Source organism: Branchiostoma floridae, chromosome 15, assembly GCF_000003815.2.
Source record: "Branchiostoma floridae strain S238N-H82 chromosome 15, Bfl_VNyyK, whole genome shotgun sequence".
In the NCBI taxonomy this organism is placed as follows: domain Eukaryota; kingdom Metazoa; phylum Chordata; class Leptocardii; order Amphioxiformes; family Branchiostomatidae; genus Branchiostoma; species Branchiostoma floridae.
In genome coordinates, this window is record NC_049993.1 from 8,150,800 (window position 1) to 8,170,587 (window position 19,788).

General features: G+C 39.7%; 1 protein-coding gene across 2 annotated transcripts in view; it reads left to right on the forward strand.

Moving 5' to 3' along the window:
• LOC118431360 (phospholipid-transporting ATPase ABCA1-like) overlaps nt 1–19,788 on the forward strand; it is a 50,314-nt gene that overhangs the window by 20,274 nt on the left and 10,252 nt on the right. Inside the window, exons 15-36 of one of the 2 annotated variants that reach the window (XM_035842484.1) lie at nt 2,118–2,300; nt 4,366–4,588; nt 5,518–5,739; nt 6,394–6,598; nt 7,250–7,366; nt 7,768–7,945; nt 8,398–8,529; nt 9,116–9,255; nt 9,970–10,107; nt 11,498–11,739; nt 12,224–12,329; nt 12,724–12,935; nt 13,422–13,629; nt 14,609–14,763; nt 15,356–15,591; nt 16,558–16,652; nt 16,784–16,979; nt 17,363–17,471; nt 17,608–17,682; nt 18,047–18,216; nt 18,687–18,864; nt 19,545–19,660. In XM_035842484.1, the coding sequence (XP_035698377.1) occupies nt 2,118–2,300; nt 4,366–4,588; nt 5,518–5,739; nt 6,394–6,598; nt 7,250–7,366; nt 7,768–7,945; nt 8,398–8,529; nt 9,116–9,255; nt 9,970–10,107; nt 11,498–11,739; nt 12,224–12,329; nt 12,724–12,935; nt 13,422–13,629; nt 14,609–14,763; nt 15,356–15,591; nt 16,558–16,652; nt 16,784–16,979; nt 17,363–17,471; nt 17,608–17,682; nt 18,047–18,216; nt 18,687–18,864; nt 19,545–19,660 (3,636 nt within the window). Of the gene's footprint in view, nt 1–2,117; nt 2,301–3,209; nt 3,433–4,365; nt 4,589–5,517; nt 5,740–6,393; nt 6,599–7,249; nt 7,367–7,767; nt 7,946–8,397; nt 8,530–9,115; nt 9,256–9,969; nt 10,108–11,497; nt 11,740–12,223; nt 12,330–12,723; nt 12,936–13,421; nt 13,630–14,608; nt 14,764–15,355; nt 15,592–16,557; nt 16,653–16,783; nt 16,980–17,362; nt 17,472–17,607; nt 17,683–18,046; nt 18,217–18,686; nt 18,865–19,544; nt 19,661–19,788 lie in introns of both variants that reach the window. The other variant, XM_035842483.1, reaches the window with a different exon arrangement.

Genomic DNA, 19,788 nt, shown 5'->3' on the forward strand with positions numbered 1-19,788 from the left:
TACATCTTTACCATCTGCCTGAAAGTGTTCTGTAGGGTTTTCTCTCTGTCAGAGGCTAAGTGAGGTCACATCATCACTCACATGGGACTCTGATACAAATCTATCTGTCACGGCTTGTTATACACTAATGCTTATTAAGTAAATACAAACAGCAGGGAATAGCTTCTGTTTTAGCCAGGGCAAGACTTCAAGCATGAGTAGTATATAACTAAATATGATAGCCCTTAGGTATAATTAAGGGATAATGACCTGACCCGCACTGTGAAGTGCGAATATGGTGTCATAAGGCCTGGTCCTTTGTTATAAGCACCAAATAAAACCAACAAATGAGTGAAGCGAACAATGGGTGGTTTTATAAGGTGGTAATAGCAAAGGACCAGGCCTTATGACACCATACACAATGAGAAACAGGTGGGTCATTAACATATTTAGCATATAGACTACTGAACATGAAACATTCAAGAGATACAAATTCCAATAGAACTTGTATCTCTTGAATGTAATAAATACAAACTTTAAAGTTTATCTGTGTTGGTAGAAGTCATTATTGAACTAGTTAAATTGTAATTTCCAACACACCAAAATTTTCGACTGAACAGCTCCAGTCTTTGTGAAGGAATGAACAATCCACTGCTGCTGTGACATTATTCACGTTATGCAGATTGAACACGTGACGCAATACGCAGTGGATCAGGTTCCCTGAGCACAGACGCCCGAGTTCAACAACCTCAGAACTTTCCCAACATATTCACATAGAATCACCGGGTCATTCGGTTTCACTGGACAAAGTTAAAATCTTGGACATAGAGCCAAACTTTTTTGCTAGAGAGATCAAAGAAGCCATCTACATCAGAGCTTTACAACCATCCCTGAACAGAGATGGTGGGCGCTATAGTAGTTTAGTTAAATACTGCACACTTTTGATGGAATATACCTAGAACATACATAAGACCGAAGGTAGAACATACTACGACCGGTTCATAGGAGGGAATTTGCGCGACATATGATGATTCCCCTAGGACAAGAATAAGAGGCTACACAAAAATATCAAATTTCTTGGTGTCACGACTATCCTCCTTTTGTGTTAGATTTTGTATTACCTAAAATACCTGTTAGAAGCAGATGAAATCTAGACAAGAGAATTGGAGTTATTAGGAATGTCATGATACCTGGCATGTATCTATAGATCTACTGAATGTTTAGTTAAATACAGCACTCTTTTGATGGATTATACCTAACGTTACATGTAGAACATACAAAAGACCGAAGGTAGAACATACACACTAAGGCCGGTTCATAGGAGGAAATTTGCGCGACATATGATGATTCCCCTAGGACAGTAGCCTAGGATAGTTTTCGGTTCACACAAACCCACTGCGACTCTCATGGCGCACCACAACACATCACACTGCAGCGCACAGCCGTGAACCCTGGTGACCAGACGAGTGTGGCGTGGGTTGAATCAAGGGTGGGAAAGGTCTCAGGCATTCGCATATGACCCCTGACCTACTGCAAAGCGAAAGTGGGCTGCCTACGACATCGGCACATTCAGTGATGCCGCAAACTGCCCAATGTCTGTCGTACGCCCAACCCTGGAGGCAACACGTGACACGTAATGCCGCTGTGCGTCACGGGGGCTGTTTCTACGGACAAGCGTCACGCGCTGCTCATCAATCGCCATAGGACAGATTGCAGTTTCCACACGATGTGTGGAGTTTCCACACGATGTGTGGGGTTTCCACACGATGTGTGCAGGTTTCCACACATCGTGTGATAGAATTTCTGTTTTTAACTGAGAACATGTTTGTGTTGTTTGTAAAATCTTGTCCTTGAAAACATTACATTAGTTTTTTCTCTTAAGTTACCTTCACCCATGTTTTCAGGGCTGTATGTCTGTTTGCCTCTTTGTGTGTTTGAGGACAGTGTAACTGGAGAAGCTGTGGATGGATTTTTATGATACTTGGACTGATTGTAGGTTTTTAAAGCTCTCCAGCATCTTTCTAAGGTACTACAACAGAACTCCTGTTTTTGATACCACATGTTCTGGAAATGCTATGGTCATGATAAATGGGAGGTGGCTATTATTTATGATACGTTTTGTCTTTCCAATATTTCAGGTACTGGAGGCCTGGAGCCCGTGATCGACCCTTTAACGACATGGCGTACATCCGGGGAGGGTTCGTGTACCTGCAGGATATGATCGACCAGGGCATCATTCGTGCTCTGACGGGAAAGGACGAGGAACCAATCACCGGAGTTTATCTTCAGCAGTTCCCATACCCGTGTTACACTAAAGACTCGTAAGTATGACTTTGAATACCCAGTTAAGTATTGGCCTGGTGTCTATCCTATTCTAGCTCCATTTGCTCCTTTGATCATTGCCCTGTAGAAAGTTCTGGCACCTGTTGGTAAAGAAATGATTTGCAGTAACTTTTGAAATCAATTTTGCCCTGAAGTAATGGTTGGAGCAAACCTTAGCTGAAACAGGATGGATTCCGGGATAGTCATTATTGCTTTATTTTAAGGAGTCATGCATGGAATTAGAAATTAAAGTTAGCAATCATAACAGTTGTAGGATCAGCTATTGACAGTTATTTTTAATCTTTGCTTTATCCTTTTTAACCATTTAGAATTGCAAGCAATTTGACAAAAAAGTTTCTGGTACTGCATGGTGTATGGAAGTACTGTTCATTGATATTTTAAACATTTTTCACATCCTTTTTTTTAATTATACTGCCATCATGGTATATGATTGAACTTTTAGCCATCATGGTATAGGATTTTGTATATGACTTTATATACAATAGGTCCTACCCTTGCCAAAATATATTTACTAATATTTTCTTTAATTCAATTTTTTTGTTTACTTTGTATGCTTTGACTTTTTTATATTTTGTACAATAATAAATGTTTTGTATTTTACATGTCAGATGCTTTAAGTTTAGATTTTGCAGGATGATGATCACATCTAGGAATGTGGTTATCCATTGTAGTTGACATGGATATGTTTTGCTTGTTAATAATAATATGTTATTTTTCACCATATGCTGTGGTATGCAAGTAAACAGGGTGTAATGCTTTGATCATTGTACAGTTGTAGACTTGAGTTTTGCGATTGTTCGATAGGTTTGTGTGGGCGTTATCCTGCTCCATCCCCATGTTTACATCTTTGTACAGTTGTAGACTTGAATTTTACGGTTGGTCGCTAGGTTTGTGTGGGCGCTATCCCGCTCCATCCCCATGTTCATGACCCTGAGTTGGATCTACCCGGTGGCCATGATCATCAAGAGCATCGTCTACGAGAAGGAGGAGCGTCTCAAGGAAGTGATGAAGATGATGGGCCTGACTAACGGGGTCCACTGGACCGCCTGGTTTTTCACCAGTATCATCGTCATGTTTCTCACCATCTGTCTGCTGACTGCAACGCTGAAGGTAGCGTCTACAGTCCGGGGTGATAATTAATCTCCAAGCAGATCCTATGGTAGCATAAGATAGTATCAAAAGCTGCCAGAGGAGTGAAGCCGGCCTAGGAGTGTGTTTGGCTCCCAGTGGCTGATGACTCCCTTTAGCCAGCTATCCTCCTTGACTAGTTTTGCTACTATCTCATGCCACTGGTAAATCTGCCTGGAGATTAGGTGATAATAACAAAAAAAGGACATCCAACGTGACCATTAGTATTTGCTGCTAATGCAGTTTTCTCAATGATTCATAGATGGCACTCTTAAGTGTTGTGTATGGGTGGAATCAGATATTCAGAAACAATTTCTTAACAGTGAGGAATTCTTGTTGTCAGTTGAAGTCAGAAAAAGGTCATGTTAGGTGTCCTTCTTACCGCCACATTCTTTGCCAGGTGTTGGGGCAGCATTTCTAACAGGTGTGGTGTTAGCAGCTCACTTTTTCTTGTTATCCTTTGTTTCTTACACTCTTCTTTCCAGTTTAGATGTTGCAGTCTAAACCATGTTTTAATATTTTTATCTTGTTTCGGTTTTATTTTCATTATAACATGTTTTTTTCATCATTTTTATTTTGTTTTTGTTTGCTTGACAAAGTTTTTTTCCTACTCACCTACCATTAGTTGGATGTCTCTGCCACCTTGTTTGCACTCACAATAAAACATGAATTAAATTCACTTGAAACAACTAACCAGGACATTTCAAACCCTATAGGTCTTCATCTGATTCAACAAAACCTCACTGAAACCTTTAATACGTTAACAGCAACGTTTCCCTCAAACAGAGAGTTGGAAATGAAGCAGATTTCGGGTCCTTACAAAATGGTGCCGTCACATCATTAAATTTCACTGCAAAGTAAAAAATCCTGATCAAATTGAATTGAAATTTACCAAACCGTAAACATTCCATGTAGGTTTCTGAGCGCAACTGCCATGGTACTTCCCCTGGCCATGTGCCTGGCATGGGTGTACTCCGTTGCCATGGTGATCAAAAGAATCGTTTACGAGAAGGAACTGCGCCTCAAAGAGGTGATGAGGATCATGGGATTGGGCGATGGCGTCCACTGGGTGGCCTGGTTCATCAACAGTATGGTCGTCATTTTCACCTCGGCCATTCTCCTGGCGTTATTGCTGAAGGTATTACAAACAGTCCACAGGAGAACAGCTGACACCAATCATTAGATCAAAAGAAAGAAATCAATGATATGTAAACAAGATTGGGTGCTGCTTTTTGTAAATCATTGCTGAATCAACAGAAAGTGCCACTGGTATACTCGGTACAATCCCAAATCACATTGAAATCAAACAGTTTTGAATACTATTTCATATAATTATCAACAATCTCAAATAATTGTTGCTACATAGCTGATAAATCCATTGAAAACGGTGGCCACCAATTGTCAATTTGTTAACATAAAATCAACATTAATCAATGCTTGTTTTTTTTTTCAAATCATTGAATGAAAAGAATTGCCACTAAATCTGCTGCCTAGTGAATTGGTCTCTTTGTTATAATGCTGAGACATGCAATCATCAATCTGAAATTGCTGAAACTTCAATCATTTTTGCCTGAAGGATTGTTATACTGTATTCAACCCAGTCACTAACATTGGTCTTGTTACTGTGTAATAATTTGAAATAACCACAATTACTCACACTCGCTACTAATTATGACTAACACCGATTCAAGTCTGTTATAACCAGCCAGCATCCTTCATATTTCTTCATTTTTACACTTCTATCCTTTTTCTTTATTTTTACTTCCATCAATTTTGTAGATACTTTGTAATACACAAGGAATCACGGAGGGTGTATGGGGGTGTAATTGTGGGAAAAACAGTCTTCAGGATGCACAGAAATTGAAAATATCTATTCGTATTTGACAGATTTTCATGGTATGAAATGAGTCCGATTATGAATATCCAAATAATTGAATTTCTGTATCATTTAAAAATGTAAATTTAAAAGTGGATAATATAAAATATTGGATTGCAATCATTGTAACTTAAAGGAGACATAGTGTACATGTATGTTTGACAATCACCAGTTTTTGTGGTATATTGCAGTATGGAGCAGTGATGCAGAACAGCAATCCTCTGGTCCTCATCGTGTTCCTGCTCTGTTTCGCCATCGCGACCATCATGCAATGCTTCCTGATCTCCACGTTCTTCTCGCGAGCGAACCTGGCGGCGGCGTGCGGCGGGATCATCTACTTCGTTCTGTACCTGCCGTATACGCTCATTATCGTGTGGGAGGACAGGATGACCAACGGATCCAAGGGCTTTGCTGTAAGACACTGTCTATCAGATATTCTTAGTAAAATTGCATACTTAAGTTCAAAACAACTTAGTCTACATTGTATTACTCTTCAGCGCTCTACAAAATGTTTAAAATGCCATTAATTTAGGTTCTTAGTTTGTGGTAGTACTTTAATGGAAAATGGAAAGATCCCATCTTTTGCCAGCCTTTCTTGTTTTGGATTCATGATGTTTTGTAAATTCTTTTGATCAATTTATTAAGTGAATATCCAAAGGCTTTGCTGTAAGAAAGGATAATCAAATTAGGCCACGTCAATTACTAAATTGTTTTCGGACATTTCTTAGCAAAGACAGCCAACAAGATGGAAGGGACTACTAGGACTGTAATGTATCTCTAAAACTTAATGTACCAAGGTTCAGACTTCCCCTCAGACTGTTTTCTTGGTGTTTTTTTTTAGTTTGATAATCAACAAATTGAATTGCTGTTGGTTGCAGCATTCTAGTGAATGTTTCATAATAGCTGTCAACCATTGATTTCAGATTCATTATGTTGCATTTCTATACTTAATTTCTTTATGTATTTTATACTCAATATCTTTTAATATATTGTAGTCTTGGAAAACATAACCTGATGTATTCACCATATCTCTTGAATCAACAATTCTTGCCTTTGTGCCCCCTCAGAGCCTGCTGTCGTCGGTGGCGTTCGGTTTCGGCTGTACGTACATCGCGCGGTTTGAGGAGCAGGGGGTGGGGATCCAGTGGGACAACATCTGGACCAACCCCTCCCCCCAGGACTCCTTCACCTTCGGCTTCTCCCTCCTCATGATGCTGTTCGATGCCTTCCTGTACGGCCTCATGACCTGGTACATCGAGGCTGTCTTCCCAGGTACAAATACAAACTTTTTTAGTTTTCATTCTAAGATGTAAAGCTATAACGCTAGTTCACCATTATCCGTGGGGTAACCTATATCCGTTGTTTTCAAGAGCTGGGTATTTAGGGATATTATTCCGATGAAATGTGAGTTCAAACTGCTATATATTGAAAATGTTATGATTTGAAACCATCGTCCGTCGACTTGATATCCCTAAAAGCGTTGTTTTGAAAAACAACGGATGTAGGTTACCCCACGGATAAAGGTGAAGTAACGTTACATTCACGTACTCAGTGAAATAAAATGAACATCATGAAATGAATTCATTCATTTGTACATACTTTGCTCAAACTAGTATTCTGCTGAGAACTCCTCCAAAGTCCTCTGCCACAATTTTGTACCATTTAAGGTGTAAGATGCCAATACTGTTTTTTTAACTACGTCACAGTTACTACATGTATGATCTTATTGTAAACTTAAGGTTTCTTGTCAAAGCCTTTAGTTTACCACTTCATTGCCTCGAAAGAAATTGCTGAATATTTTTGGACAAAAACTTTATGGAAGGGCCTCAGTTGATTTAACTTGATTACTATGCATGCTAAACCTAACAAAAAAAAAGTGAAAAGTGTTTTGAAGCCTGATTTTATGATCTGGATGAATTACAGGACAGTACGGAGTGCCCCGTCCCTGGTACTTCCCCATCATGAAGTCTTACTGGTGCAGCTCTGACTCCAACCTTAGTGGACTCACTCATGGCATGGCTGACATGCCACGGATAGAAGGTAAGTCTCCACTCACTCACACTCACTCACTCACTCACTCACTCACTCACTCACTCACTCACTCACTCACTCACTCACTCACTCACTCACTCACTCACTCACTCACTCACTCACTCACTCACTCACTCTTTGACTCAATCACTGATACTGTTACTCACTTACTTCAGTCACATGCACGTAACCTACTGTTATCTGTATACATGTAGGCGTGCTGTTTATAAAGCAAACTACTATCCTGAGAAAAACTGCTTTGAATTTCATCATTGCTGGACAGTAAATGTACATACCTCTAGTGCATGTACATGTATGTGATATTGTCACAAATTCAGAGTAAGTGCTATTTTTATCAAAATCAGATGTTTTTAATGACTGAACATGATTTTTTTTACAAACATTTTCAGAGTCAGAAGACTTTGAGAAGGAGCCCTCCCACCTTCCCCTGGGGGTGGGGATACAGAACATGACAAAGGTGTACAACGATGGGAACAAGCTGGCTGTGGACGGACTTAGCCTCAACTTCTACGAAGGACAAATCACGTCCTTCCTGGGGCATAACGGTGCCGGCAAAACCACCACCATGTGAGTCACTGATGATGTTCTTCTCAGTCAGGGTCTTTTTCATGCATTTCTTAAGAAAATCACTAGCATCAAACATTGAGCTGAACATCATGAGTATCTATGATTTTTAGATTTTACCCTCATTACCCGAAAGTCTTGTATTTGTAAGTACATATAGTAAACTTCTTACAACACAACAAAATAGTACTCACCTCCAACGTTTTGGTGCGATGTGTTAACTTGGAAGAACTTAACTGTATGAATCCTGTAAACAACTTAGATGAAGTAAGAAGCTATTTAAAAATTTGTACTAAGTGCACTAGATCTATGGGAAAATGTGAACAAATTTCCCCAATTGCTAGAATGTTCTTTGATATACATGAACATGTACATGTATGTTGTTTTTCATTCACTTACTAAGTAGTTATTTTGTTCAGAGGGAGGAAAATGATTAGCTTTAATCCATTTTCCAGGTCAATCCTGACTGGTCTGTTCCCGCCCACCTCGGGCACGGCGTACGTTGATGGGAAGGACATCCGGTATGAGATGGACAAGATCAGGAAGAGCCTGGGGATGTGTCCACAGCACAACGTGCTCTTCGACAAGTGAGTTCATTTTTTTAGATCATTCACTGTAGTCAAAATTGACATTGTAAACTGCACTTACTTTTACTAGCTGGCAAACACTACCTGACTTGACAATCTTAACAATTTGCTGAAAATGTCTTTAAAAAACACTGCTGTTCCATGTTAAGACATGGTTCTAAGCTAGCCTTGTTGTTTTATTTTGGAGAATAAACCAGAAAACTATCCTATTGAATGTTTGGTGTTAAGCTGTAAAGTGTTCTTTGTTGTTTTGGTGACTAATAACTAATTAATGTACAGACACGGTTGACTGCTTGTTGTTGAGAATTGTAAAGTGTTCCTCAGTTTGATCTGTGTTTGTATGGCAGACTGAAGGGCTTGCCTGACATTGTTGTGTGTGTTATTTAGATGTAAAGTGTTTAGACATGGCTATGATATCTTTGCCCCACAGTTTGACAGTGTCAGAACACCTGTGGTTCTATGGCCGACTGAAGGGTATGTCTAACATGGCTGTGTGTTTGCCCCACAGTTTGACAGTGTCAGAACACCTGTGGTTCTATGGCCGACTGAAGGGTATGTCTAACATGGCTGTGTGTTTGCCCCACAGTTTGACAGTGTCAGAACACTTGTGGTTCTATGGCCGACTGAAGGGTATGACAGAGGCAGAGGTACAGGATGAGATGGAGAGGATGGTGAAGGATGTCGGGCTGCCCAACAAGAAGCATGAGATATCCAAGAACCTCTCAGGTACATTTACTCACACTGTAGAGAATATGATGTATATATTGTGTAGACATGTTTGCAAACTGCTGAAGCGGCGAGAAGCAAAACTCCAGTTAGAAGCTCTGAGGAAGATGTCTCACGGACAGACATCGAAACGTCAGCAGGTGAGATAAACTGGTTGTGTAAGAGAAAATTCTTATGATCTACCAACCTGATGAAATTATTTTCAGAAACTGCTGAATATTAATATGTGCATTCATGCACATGTACTTCATTTCTATCCTTGTTTAACGTCCTTAAAAAAAAGACCAAAAAGAGAGTTTAAAAAACTCGTTTTAATAATAGCAGAAGTGACAAGTAGCCTGTGTTTACACAATCTCTCGCTGGCTGGGGTTAATGACCCCCAGCAACTGTAAGGCCGGCCGCAAGGAGCGTGATTTTAGTCAGGCTAAAGAGACAAGCGTTTATTGTAAGAAAAGAGAAAAAGAAGCCATGAATACTTAGATAATGCAAAATCAAACTGAAGCTTTTTATAACTGTGTCTACTAGCAGACACAGTTGTTACATGGGGAAAGTATATTATGATTTTAATGTTTTGATCAAAATTCACCCATGTAGGGGCTGTGTCCTTTTCATAATGGCACAATCATAGATTGAGGTAACTGAGGTATGTGTACATTGGTAACATGTAGGTTGGGTTTTACTCATCACAAGATGTGTTTAAATCAATGTTTACAGGAGGCATGAAGAGAAAGTTGTCCGTTGCCATAGCGTTTGTGGCCAACTCCCACACGGTTATCCTGGATGAGCCAACAGCAGGAGTGGACCCGTACTCACGTAGGGGCATCTGGGACCTGCTGATTAAGTACAAGAAAGGTAAAGTTTAACTATTGTCAAGTAACTCTATTATAGTATCATCTTAAAGTAAAAATTTAGAAAGAGCTCAAGATAGAACAAGAGTCTGAAAACTCAAACCTGCTTGAAATATTTTGTTTTGTGATGGTGCGCATGGTGTGTTGTGGGGGTTGATATGGTTTGACGTTTGGCAAAATTATTCCATCATTGTTCTTAAGTTATATATCTACCTATGGTAAACAGTCAGATCCAAAACTACACCTTTCTGATGTCCTCACCATTTCATTTTTATTTCTTATTGTTACACCTGCACCTGGCACATACATTGTATCTCAATGCGTATATAATGGTTCACACCATACAGAGGTGACAGCAATGGTCACAGTTGCTCTTTTTTGCTCCTTGGAAGATTTTGACCAGAATGCCCCAGCAGTTCTAGAGCAAGCTGCTAGAGGGCCCAAACATACAACACTTCTTCCTTACACCACAAGCTATGTGCCACCAAAAAATCAAGACCATAGCATATCCATGTCAAAAGATACAAAAATCCAAGTTCTGTTGCAGTACCAAGGTCACACACCAGGGGATCCAAAATTGACTTTGACCTTCGTCTTTCAAACACCTACCCAAATACCAAATATCATTACAATCCATCAACAGGTTCTAAAGTTATGCTGACCACAAATATGTGGAAACACAAACAGACACACACACAGACACACCAAAAACTATACCTCCATTTTTCATGGAGGTAAATATCATCACAATCACACGTTCTGTTCTGGAGATATAGCACTGGAAACGACCCTTCCACACACTCCCATGCTACTGAAAACACAAAACAGATGTTACAGCTGCTAGCTGTCCCCAAGGAGGTTGAGACAGAGGGAATGAGGCCAGATCACTCCATAACAGGAAAAGGGGTGTAAATATTTTTTTAAAAACGAACCACAAAACAACAGCAAACTTCTAATCTACTTAATAGCACAATAGGTCACACACTCTATCCCCATAGCAAAGGAAATCGCAATCCATCCAGAGGTTCTAAAGATATAGGTCCGGAATCACAAAGATCCCTACCAGAAACAGTACATGCTTTTTTCAAGCATGTAATTAGGAACCTGGGAGGAAAACATCTACCTGACTATATAGTTCACTGTGTAAAACTACTAACCAGACTTCTACCAGTGTCTACCAGTGTCAGTGTCTACCAGACCTTCTCTCTGACACTCTTTTCATGTTAATTTCAATGTAGGATTTTGTTTCAAGACATAGTAAAGACTTAAAGTCAACAAATTAAATCCATGATAATTGGCCTTATTGCAATAGAATCATTTTCACACAAAATGGCCATATTCCTATTTTGTATAATTTTGATGGTGAGATAGAATTTGTGTTCCCTTTCCCCCAGGCCGCACCATCATCCTGACCACCCATCACATGGACGAGGCAGACCTGCTGGGTGATCGTATCGGCATCATCTCTCAGGGCAAACTGCGCTGCTGCGGGTCCTCCCTCTTCCTAAAGGGTCGCTATGGCAACGGCTACTACCTGACGCTCGTCAAGAAGTCGACAGGAAGCTTTGCCTCCTCCCGCTGTGGGAGCTCGTTCAGTAGTGTGGCCTCCATCGCGAAGAATGGACACAATGGACAGGTGGGTGTTAAAGGGTTTAAATGCCTTATCCTCAGAATGTTAGTGATTCGACTTTATTGCCTAGCAGTTGTAAATGATTATGAAGAGAATTGATCCAGTGTATCAGGCCACCTTGATGACAATTCACTGTCTTTGGTAGAGCTTCTATAGTCTAGGTACTTTTTGTTTAAGTTTATTTTACAGCATAAAAACTGACTTTGCCCGTAGGAAAGACTATAATTCAGTATATATATAATTATATAATATATATATATGATATATATATAGGATGTGATTGCATATTCTTGCAGTCTTTGGTCGAAGTAGAAAGAAAGACTGAATGCAGCTATATATAGGACTTTCCAAAGACTGTAGATGCAGAACCCAGTGACTGATGATGATGATAGAAGTTTCAAATGTATAGTATACAATTTCCTGATCGCATAAGTCTATTTTCACAACAAAGTCACAATATGTGAAATGTTCTTGCCTTCTTGTGTTGCAGTCCGTTGGTGATGAAGGCCTTGGTTCTGAAGTGTCCTCAGACACCAGCGATGACGGAGCCTCAGCCATGTCAAGTGTACTGGACATGCCTCCTGGGGAGATGACAGGTCAGATAGTCTCTATAATAATTGTTTTCAACACTGTTGTTCATTTGATTCTTCAAACTGTCTGGATGATGATTTTCATAACTTAACATGAAGTTGTTATTTTCACGATTTGTTTGTGACCACTTGGTCCCCTTTCACAATGTCCTAGAAGTAAGAAATAATAGCATTTCACACATTGTCAATCTTATGTTTATTTATTAGAGGCAGATAAAAATCTACATGATTATATTTTTTATATTCTCAAGAGGTCCTAGCAATACAACTGTTGTACAACTAGTAATACTGTCAGCAATTATACAACTTCCTATAACCTAATCTTAACATATTTTCAGGTACTGTAAGTGTCATGATATGGCCACCTAATCAGGATTTACTTATTTATCTTTTTATTCAGGCATCTTCAATGAAAATGTGGTGAACTCCCTGGTCCTGTCCCACATTGCTGATGCCAAGTTGCTGGAGAACATCGGGAAGGAGGTGATCTTCCTGCTGCCCAACGGTCGCAGTAACGGAGCCGCGCTGGAGAAACTGTTCTCTGATCTGGACGCAAACCTGGACAGGCTGCACATCTCCAGCTACGGCATCTCTGACACCACCCTGGAAGAGGTCAGTTCTTTTAGATCACCATTGCACTAAACTCCTGTCTCGAGATTTTTCTCACTCAAAATCAGTTGCCTACTATGTATTGTTTTCATTGTCTATCCTTTATTTTTTGTTGTGTATTATTGTTGTTACATACCAGTCACTTGTTATATACAACATACAAATACTGATCCTCAAGAACAAGGGCTTAGTAGTAAATAAAGAAGGAAACAATGATAACAGTCCAAGCTTCTCATCTAAGGCAGCCACGTAAACATACTGACTCTGATGTAATTTCCCAAACATAAATGACCCTGACGTCAAGGAGTAAAGGAGGCTACCTGTAGATCAGACGGCAGACTCAAATAACTTTCAACCAAGTTTTATGCTTCATGTCAGGAGAAATGACCCACTCACTTCTGAATGTTGACCTGGTGAAACTTTCTGCCTCAAGACTGTCAGCGCACAATCGTCAGCCATGATATGTGATAATTATTGTGCTGCATCTAGATCTTCCTGAAAGTCGCAGAGGAGACTGGAGTGGACATGGATGTGGAGCAGGCGATAGAAGAGATCACAGAAGGTGGCCAGCTGCCCAAACCCATCCTGCCAGGCCTGCGCAGGACTATGTCTAAGGAAGGCAGAACCAGCAAGAAGAAGATGAACGCTATCTCTATTGATGTGCCAGACAACCTGGTACTGGTGGATGAAGAAACAGGTAAAAACCATGCGTCTTTATGGTATTTATTTCTGTGGTTAATTCTACTTCTTATCTGTTTCTACTGTATATTCCATTTGGTATTATCAACAAGACATGATTCTAAGTAATAGTGTATGCCTGACATGTAATGCTGATAGATTGCACGTTTTTAGAATTAAAATCGAGGGAAATTATTCATTTGAGTACCTGAGGGATAGTTTGAAACACTTCTTAATCATATAGTATGACAGGTATGTGCACTAGATATCTCTAGAGAAGGTTATCGGGCAAATGTTTTTGCTACAGTCTTAGCTGCAAAACAACATTGATTACTTAACAATTATTATCAAAATTGTGCACTTGTTTGCTGGGAAAGCTTGTATAGAGGCTGTGGGTTCGGCTTTGCATGAATTGCTAATCCTTCAACTTTTTTTTTTCAAATCTGTCTTCCTTTCTCTAACCTGTCCTTCCGTCTGTTGCTTACTGCTGCTCAGGAAAAGTCACTTATGTAAAGAAGCCAGGTAATTATCTTTAAGATTAAACTCTCTGTTTAATGTATGCCCATGTTTGGCTAAAGGGGGTGAGATGGAGGGAACAAGAATATCCAATTTCACCCAGGGATGGTAAAATGTGGAGAAATGGAGAGAAGTTTTAAAACAAACTTTCTGACCATCCATATAAGTGTGAGAAATTACTGACCATCCAGAACTGTTGAAAATGCTGAGAATGAAGAGCAGCTGACATATTCATTTGACACATTATTGATGTAATCATTTCAATCCTTGACACTTGATTCATTTTGATTTCATGATTGTGGACCTAGACACCCTTCTGGAAGAAGATGATTGTATGCAGTGTATGAAAACAATCTTTATTTGTTTGCGTTAAAAAAGGAATTTGTTTGGTTCCTTTATCTTCAGCGTAGAAAGTTTCTGTGTGAATATGGGATAGCAAATTTGTCAACACATTGTAACTTGTGTGTGTTCATTTTTTTCAGTTCCCAATATGGATGATGACCCAATAGAGGACAAGAAAGGAGGTCAGGGGTCGTACCAGATCAAAGGTCGTGACCTGATCAAGCAGCAGTTCTGGGCTCTGTTTGTGAAGAGGTGGCACCACACCCGCAGGAACAGGAAGGGCTTTGTCGCTTCGGTAACTTTTCCATTTCTAACCAATGCTTTATGTCTTCATTTCTAAGCTATTTATATATAATTAGGCCACACCTGTCTACCTGTTTAAGTTGTTTTTCCCTTGAGTCTTCAATTAAAGGGATAGGAAATAAAGGAGAAGTTTGTTCATAAGGAGTCTTTGAAACCCTTTTGAACCTTAGTTACAGATTCCAAGTATGGTGAACATAAGACGCACTCACACACTCATTCTCCGGTTTAACGTCTGTTGTTCCCCATCCTGTGGGGGTTAGACGTGCTTGCACTTGGATGAAGGGGCTTGATGGCAGCTCTCCAGCATCCTCTATCATTTTGGTTGACACTGTGCAGGTTGAGGAAGTGTATGTCTTCCCTTATGTTGTCCGTCCATCTCTATCGAGGTCGACCACGAGGGTTCTAATCCTCATAATATTCTACATGTACATGTCTATAAGTACAGAAAGTCTTTCCTCCCTTCATATATCAAATACACCTCAAATATGCTCCTCTAGCTAGAGCTGTCTAGTATACATGTCTCTAACTCTCAATATATCAGATTCATTGTGACAATTATTGAGTTTGATTTATTTTATCCCCAGATCATCCTGCCAGCAGTGTTTGTGTGCATCGCCATGATCTTCGCCATGATCGTCCCTCCCCTCCAAGACTACCCCGCCCTGAAGATAGACCCGTCTCTCTACAAGGGACCTGAGAACCCACTCTACACCTTCTTCAGTAACGATGCCCCAGAGGCACCGGACACCGACGCCTTGCTGAACGCTCTGCTCAACCAACCAGGAATGGGCACCAGCTGTATGGATTCTGGTGGGAAGGGGTGGGTAAAATAGTTACCATATAGTCCTGCCTGCCTTCTTCTGCTGAAGTGCTAAGGCTCCTCTTTGCTAAGTATCTCCACGTTGTACCATGTAGTTGTCAGGAGAAAATGTCTTCTATCATACTTGGAAAGTTTACCCGCTATTTTATCAAACTTTGAATAAAAATATCCAAGTCATTGCTCATATCCTTTTGATCGCAACATATGTATAGGCTGTATAACCATATATATATTAACTAATGTAAAGCTGTAATAGGTTATAATGATACGATTTTTAAGACTTTATATCCGTACACAAAAATAAAGCGCTTACCAACAAGCTTTCGATCAGTCCTCTGATCCTTGTCAAGATGCGCTTTATTTTTGTGTACGGATATAAAGTCTTAAAAATCGTATCATTATGTTAACTACCGTCACAGATGAACTTACATTCCTGTAATAGGTTGTTTATCAAATTAAGATTACCTGTGTTTTTTAATTATAATGCCAAATTTCTACAAAGTTTCAAGCTGTATGAAGCCAGCTTTCTAAATGATAGGGAAACTTCCATCACAGTTGTCTTTTCAGCACCTTGGATATGCACAAACTTTTATATCCGATTGTTATTACAAGAAAAGTTAAGTTATAGACTGAGGTAGCATTTAAATTAAAATACTCATAATGTTATATCATTCTTCATTCACTGTTTCTATCTGTTAATTGATTGGCCTTTAGGCAAGAACTTGTGAAATTCTTGCATCATTGATTTGCATATAGTAAGTTTCCGTCAATCTGTACACTGATATGTAGAATCATGTCTCACCTTCTTGACTTAAGACTTAAGTAAAAAGAGGCTGGTAAATGTTGTCATGCTTGCTTGACATTGAATGAAAGTTTAGTTAGAGATTATTTTTACTATGAAACCTAAGGGCTGTAATCACAAACCTGAACGGAAAACACCTTTAATGAGTTTCTGTACTGTTTCAGTGCTCCAGTGTGTAAGAAGACCAGATCCTCCTGTGTGGTACCCAAACCCAGGGCCCTGTCAGACAGAATGAAGAGGATGTTTGCTGCTCAGAATGGTAGGTTTACCATCAACTCCCATTTTTAACAAGTGTAAGTGTAATACGAGGATTAGAGACTCTTTTTTAAACTCAGCTCAAGTCAGTGGATTCAAAACTTTTTGATACTTACACTGGATCTCTTGTCCTAGCCAACTTCACACCCACTGCTGCTCGTCCCTCCCCTGACTGTTCGTGTGAGGCGGGTAGCTCCGTGTGTCCCGCTGAAGCGGGTGGACCGTTCCCGCCGTGTGACATCGGAGAGACAGGAGACTACCTCATGAACATGACGGGCCGCAACATCACCGACTACCTGGTCAAAACCATGGACAGGTACAGGAGAAACAGGTGAGAAATTTTTTGGGTCAAAACTTGTCAAAAATTGAAATAACTAAGAACTTCCGCAAATGGTGAAGTTTTTAGTGTCATTATACTTGGCATACATAATAACTCACCTTCCTTTCTGCGACTGTGTAATGTGTCAAACTCTGAATATAGTTGTTAAAATTTTCCTCATTTAGCTCACGTACGTCTGTTTATTGCATTAAATTCAACACATAGCCATGTTTTGCAATATACTTACACCTGTCAACCAGTTCCTTCAATTTGCGGTAAGAGCCATCAATAAATGATTCAGAAGGTAAGAAGTTATGTAAAAGAATTTTCAGTATGTTGCCACATTCTGTCACTATTTTTGACCTAACTGTCTTCTTTTTCACTCCTAACTGTAGATATGGTGGCTTGTCCCTTGGTGAGGTCAACGACCTTGTGGGAGAGGTGAACTACACTCTGTTGGCCAGGGTGATTGACAGGCTGGAGAAGAGGATCAACTTCACCTTGGTGAGGAATTCTTATGTTTAATCAGATGGGAGTCTTTTCTTGCTGCATTCTGGAAAAAGAAGTTTGTGACGGTCTTGTGACAGAAATATTTTTGCTGTCTTGACTGAAAAATTTACTTCTTCCATCCATTTCACAGGTGGAGAGTCATGACAACCTTGTGGAAGCTATCACTGACTTCATCATCAATCTGGAAACCAGGGATAATGCTAAGGTATGTGTGTGAATGTAAATGTAATGTAAATGTATGGGAGAATGAAGTCTTGCATCTTCAGTATGTTTAATAAAGTAACTGTTTGAAACATGAAGTTGAAAAAAAGCTTACCTACAGATAATGGATACCTTTCCCGATTTGTATGGGATGATTTTGTAACAATAGAGGACGGAGGACTTTCAAACATATGATATGGTGCTTGTGGAAAAATCATTGGTTATTGGAGTTTTCTTAAACATAACCAGTTAAGTCTCACCTTGTTATGTCTCAATGTCTATGAGACATGTTCCTCATAGTTTCTTCCTCTATTCTACCAACCTTATGAAATCATTTTCGGAGGTAAAAAGATTTACTCTCAATGCAGGTGTGGTACAACAACAAAGGTTACCATGCAATGGTTGCTTACATCAACGTCATCAGTAACGCCATCCTGCGCGCCAACCTGCCGCCCGGTAGCGATCCCCGACAACACGGTATCACTGCCTTCAACCATCCAATGAACTTCACCAAAGAACAGCTGTCCGAGGAAACATTGTACGTATATTGAAGATTTTATGCCTTTTATTGAATGTCATGAAGTCTGAGGGATAGGTGGAAACGAAAATGGCAGAATTTTTGTTTCAGCAAAGCAAAATTCACTGATTATGCAATTTCATGTTGTATATATTGGCAGGAAAAAACGGCGTAAATTGCCAAAACATTCAAATTGAAAGAAATTTTTTTTCTTTTCTTTTTGGACTAGCTAGAAAGGACCTGGCTAATGTTGAATCCTTTATAACTGTCCATATCTCTCTGAAATCTGTCTCATCTTCATGGTTCTTCCATTGTCTACGACGGATGAGCATCTCTTCCTCCTCGACTCCTTGTATGTGTATAATCTAAAACTTGTATTTTATGGGCATTTTGTTTGCTGAGGTTTCACTAGAAATTGGCTATTCTGTTTTGTTGAGTATTTTTCTCTGAGTTATGTATGTAACTGATTTAACATATTTTCCTCCACAAAGGCTGAAGGGTGGGGCTGATGTTGTCATCGCCATCTGTGTCATCTTTGCGCTGTCCTTCGTGCCGGCGAGTTTCGTGGTGTTCCTGATCGGGGAGCGAGTCAGCAAGTCCAAACATCTGCAGTTTGTGAGCGGGGTCAACCCTACCGTCTACTGGTGTGCCAACTTCACCTGGGATATGGTACGTGTAGACCATTTAAATTCAATGTGGTGGTTCCACAGCATAAGCAATACAGGCAAGAGCATCGTTGGGTGTGTGGGAGAATCTTCCCCTGAATACTTTTAAATCTCCAACCCTCAGAAACACTAATTTATTTGCTGCATTTTGAGGGCCAAATTTAGTGAAGACTTAGTACATTTTTTTTTACTTTTATGTCAAAACAACGGAAACACACTCTAGGGGTCCAAATCACGGCATAGGGGATCAAAGTCATTGCGTAGGGAATCTTCAGAATTTCTACGCTGAAAAGGTCTGGCAAGAATACTGGGCTCTAACTTAAAATATTTTGCTTGAGTGGGATACGAACATGAAAGCATTGTAATCAGAAGGTAAAACTGTCTACGTTTTGTCATGTGAACTTTTTCCTCCTCTAATTTCAACTTGGCTTCTCTCTTAATTTCTACATGAAAATGTCCAAGTTCTGTATAGGTCCTGTCCTTGGTGCTAAACACTGATGTAAATGGTCGCCAATTGGTACTGTCATACTGTAAGTCATAGTAACTGATCAGGCCACTGGAAGTAATGAGATATGAATAGAAGGAAATGTATCATTAACATTATGATGCAATTTTAAACTTTATAAACTTTATAATGTATAACTTTATAAAAATTTAATGTATCATTAACATGTTTTCCCCCAGTGTTCGTACCTGGTGTCTGCCATGCTGTGTGTGTTCATCTTCGTGGCCTTCCAGAAGGCTGCCTACGTGTCAGCTGCTAACTTCCCCTGTCTGCTGGCACTACTGCTACTCTATGGGTAAGTACAGTCTACCAAGATATCAGTTATTATTGATATTGATCATTATAAATCCTGCTGTATGGGTATGTACAGTCTACCATAATCTGGTTATTATTGATATTTATCAGTTCTAAATGCTGCTGTAT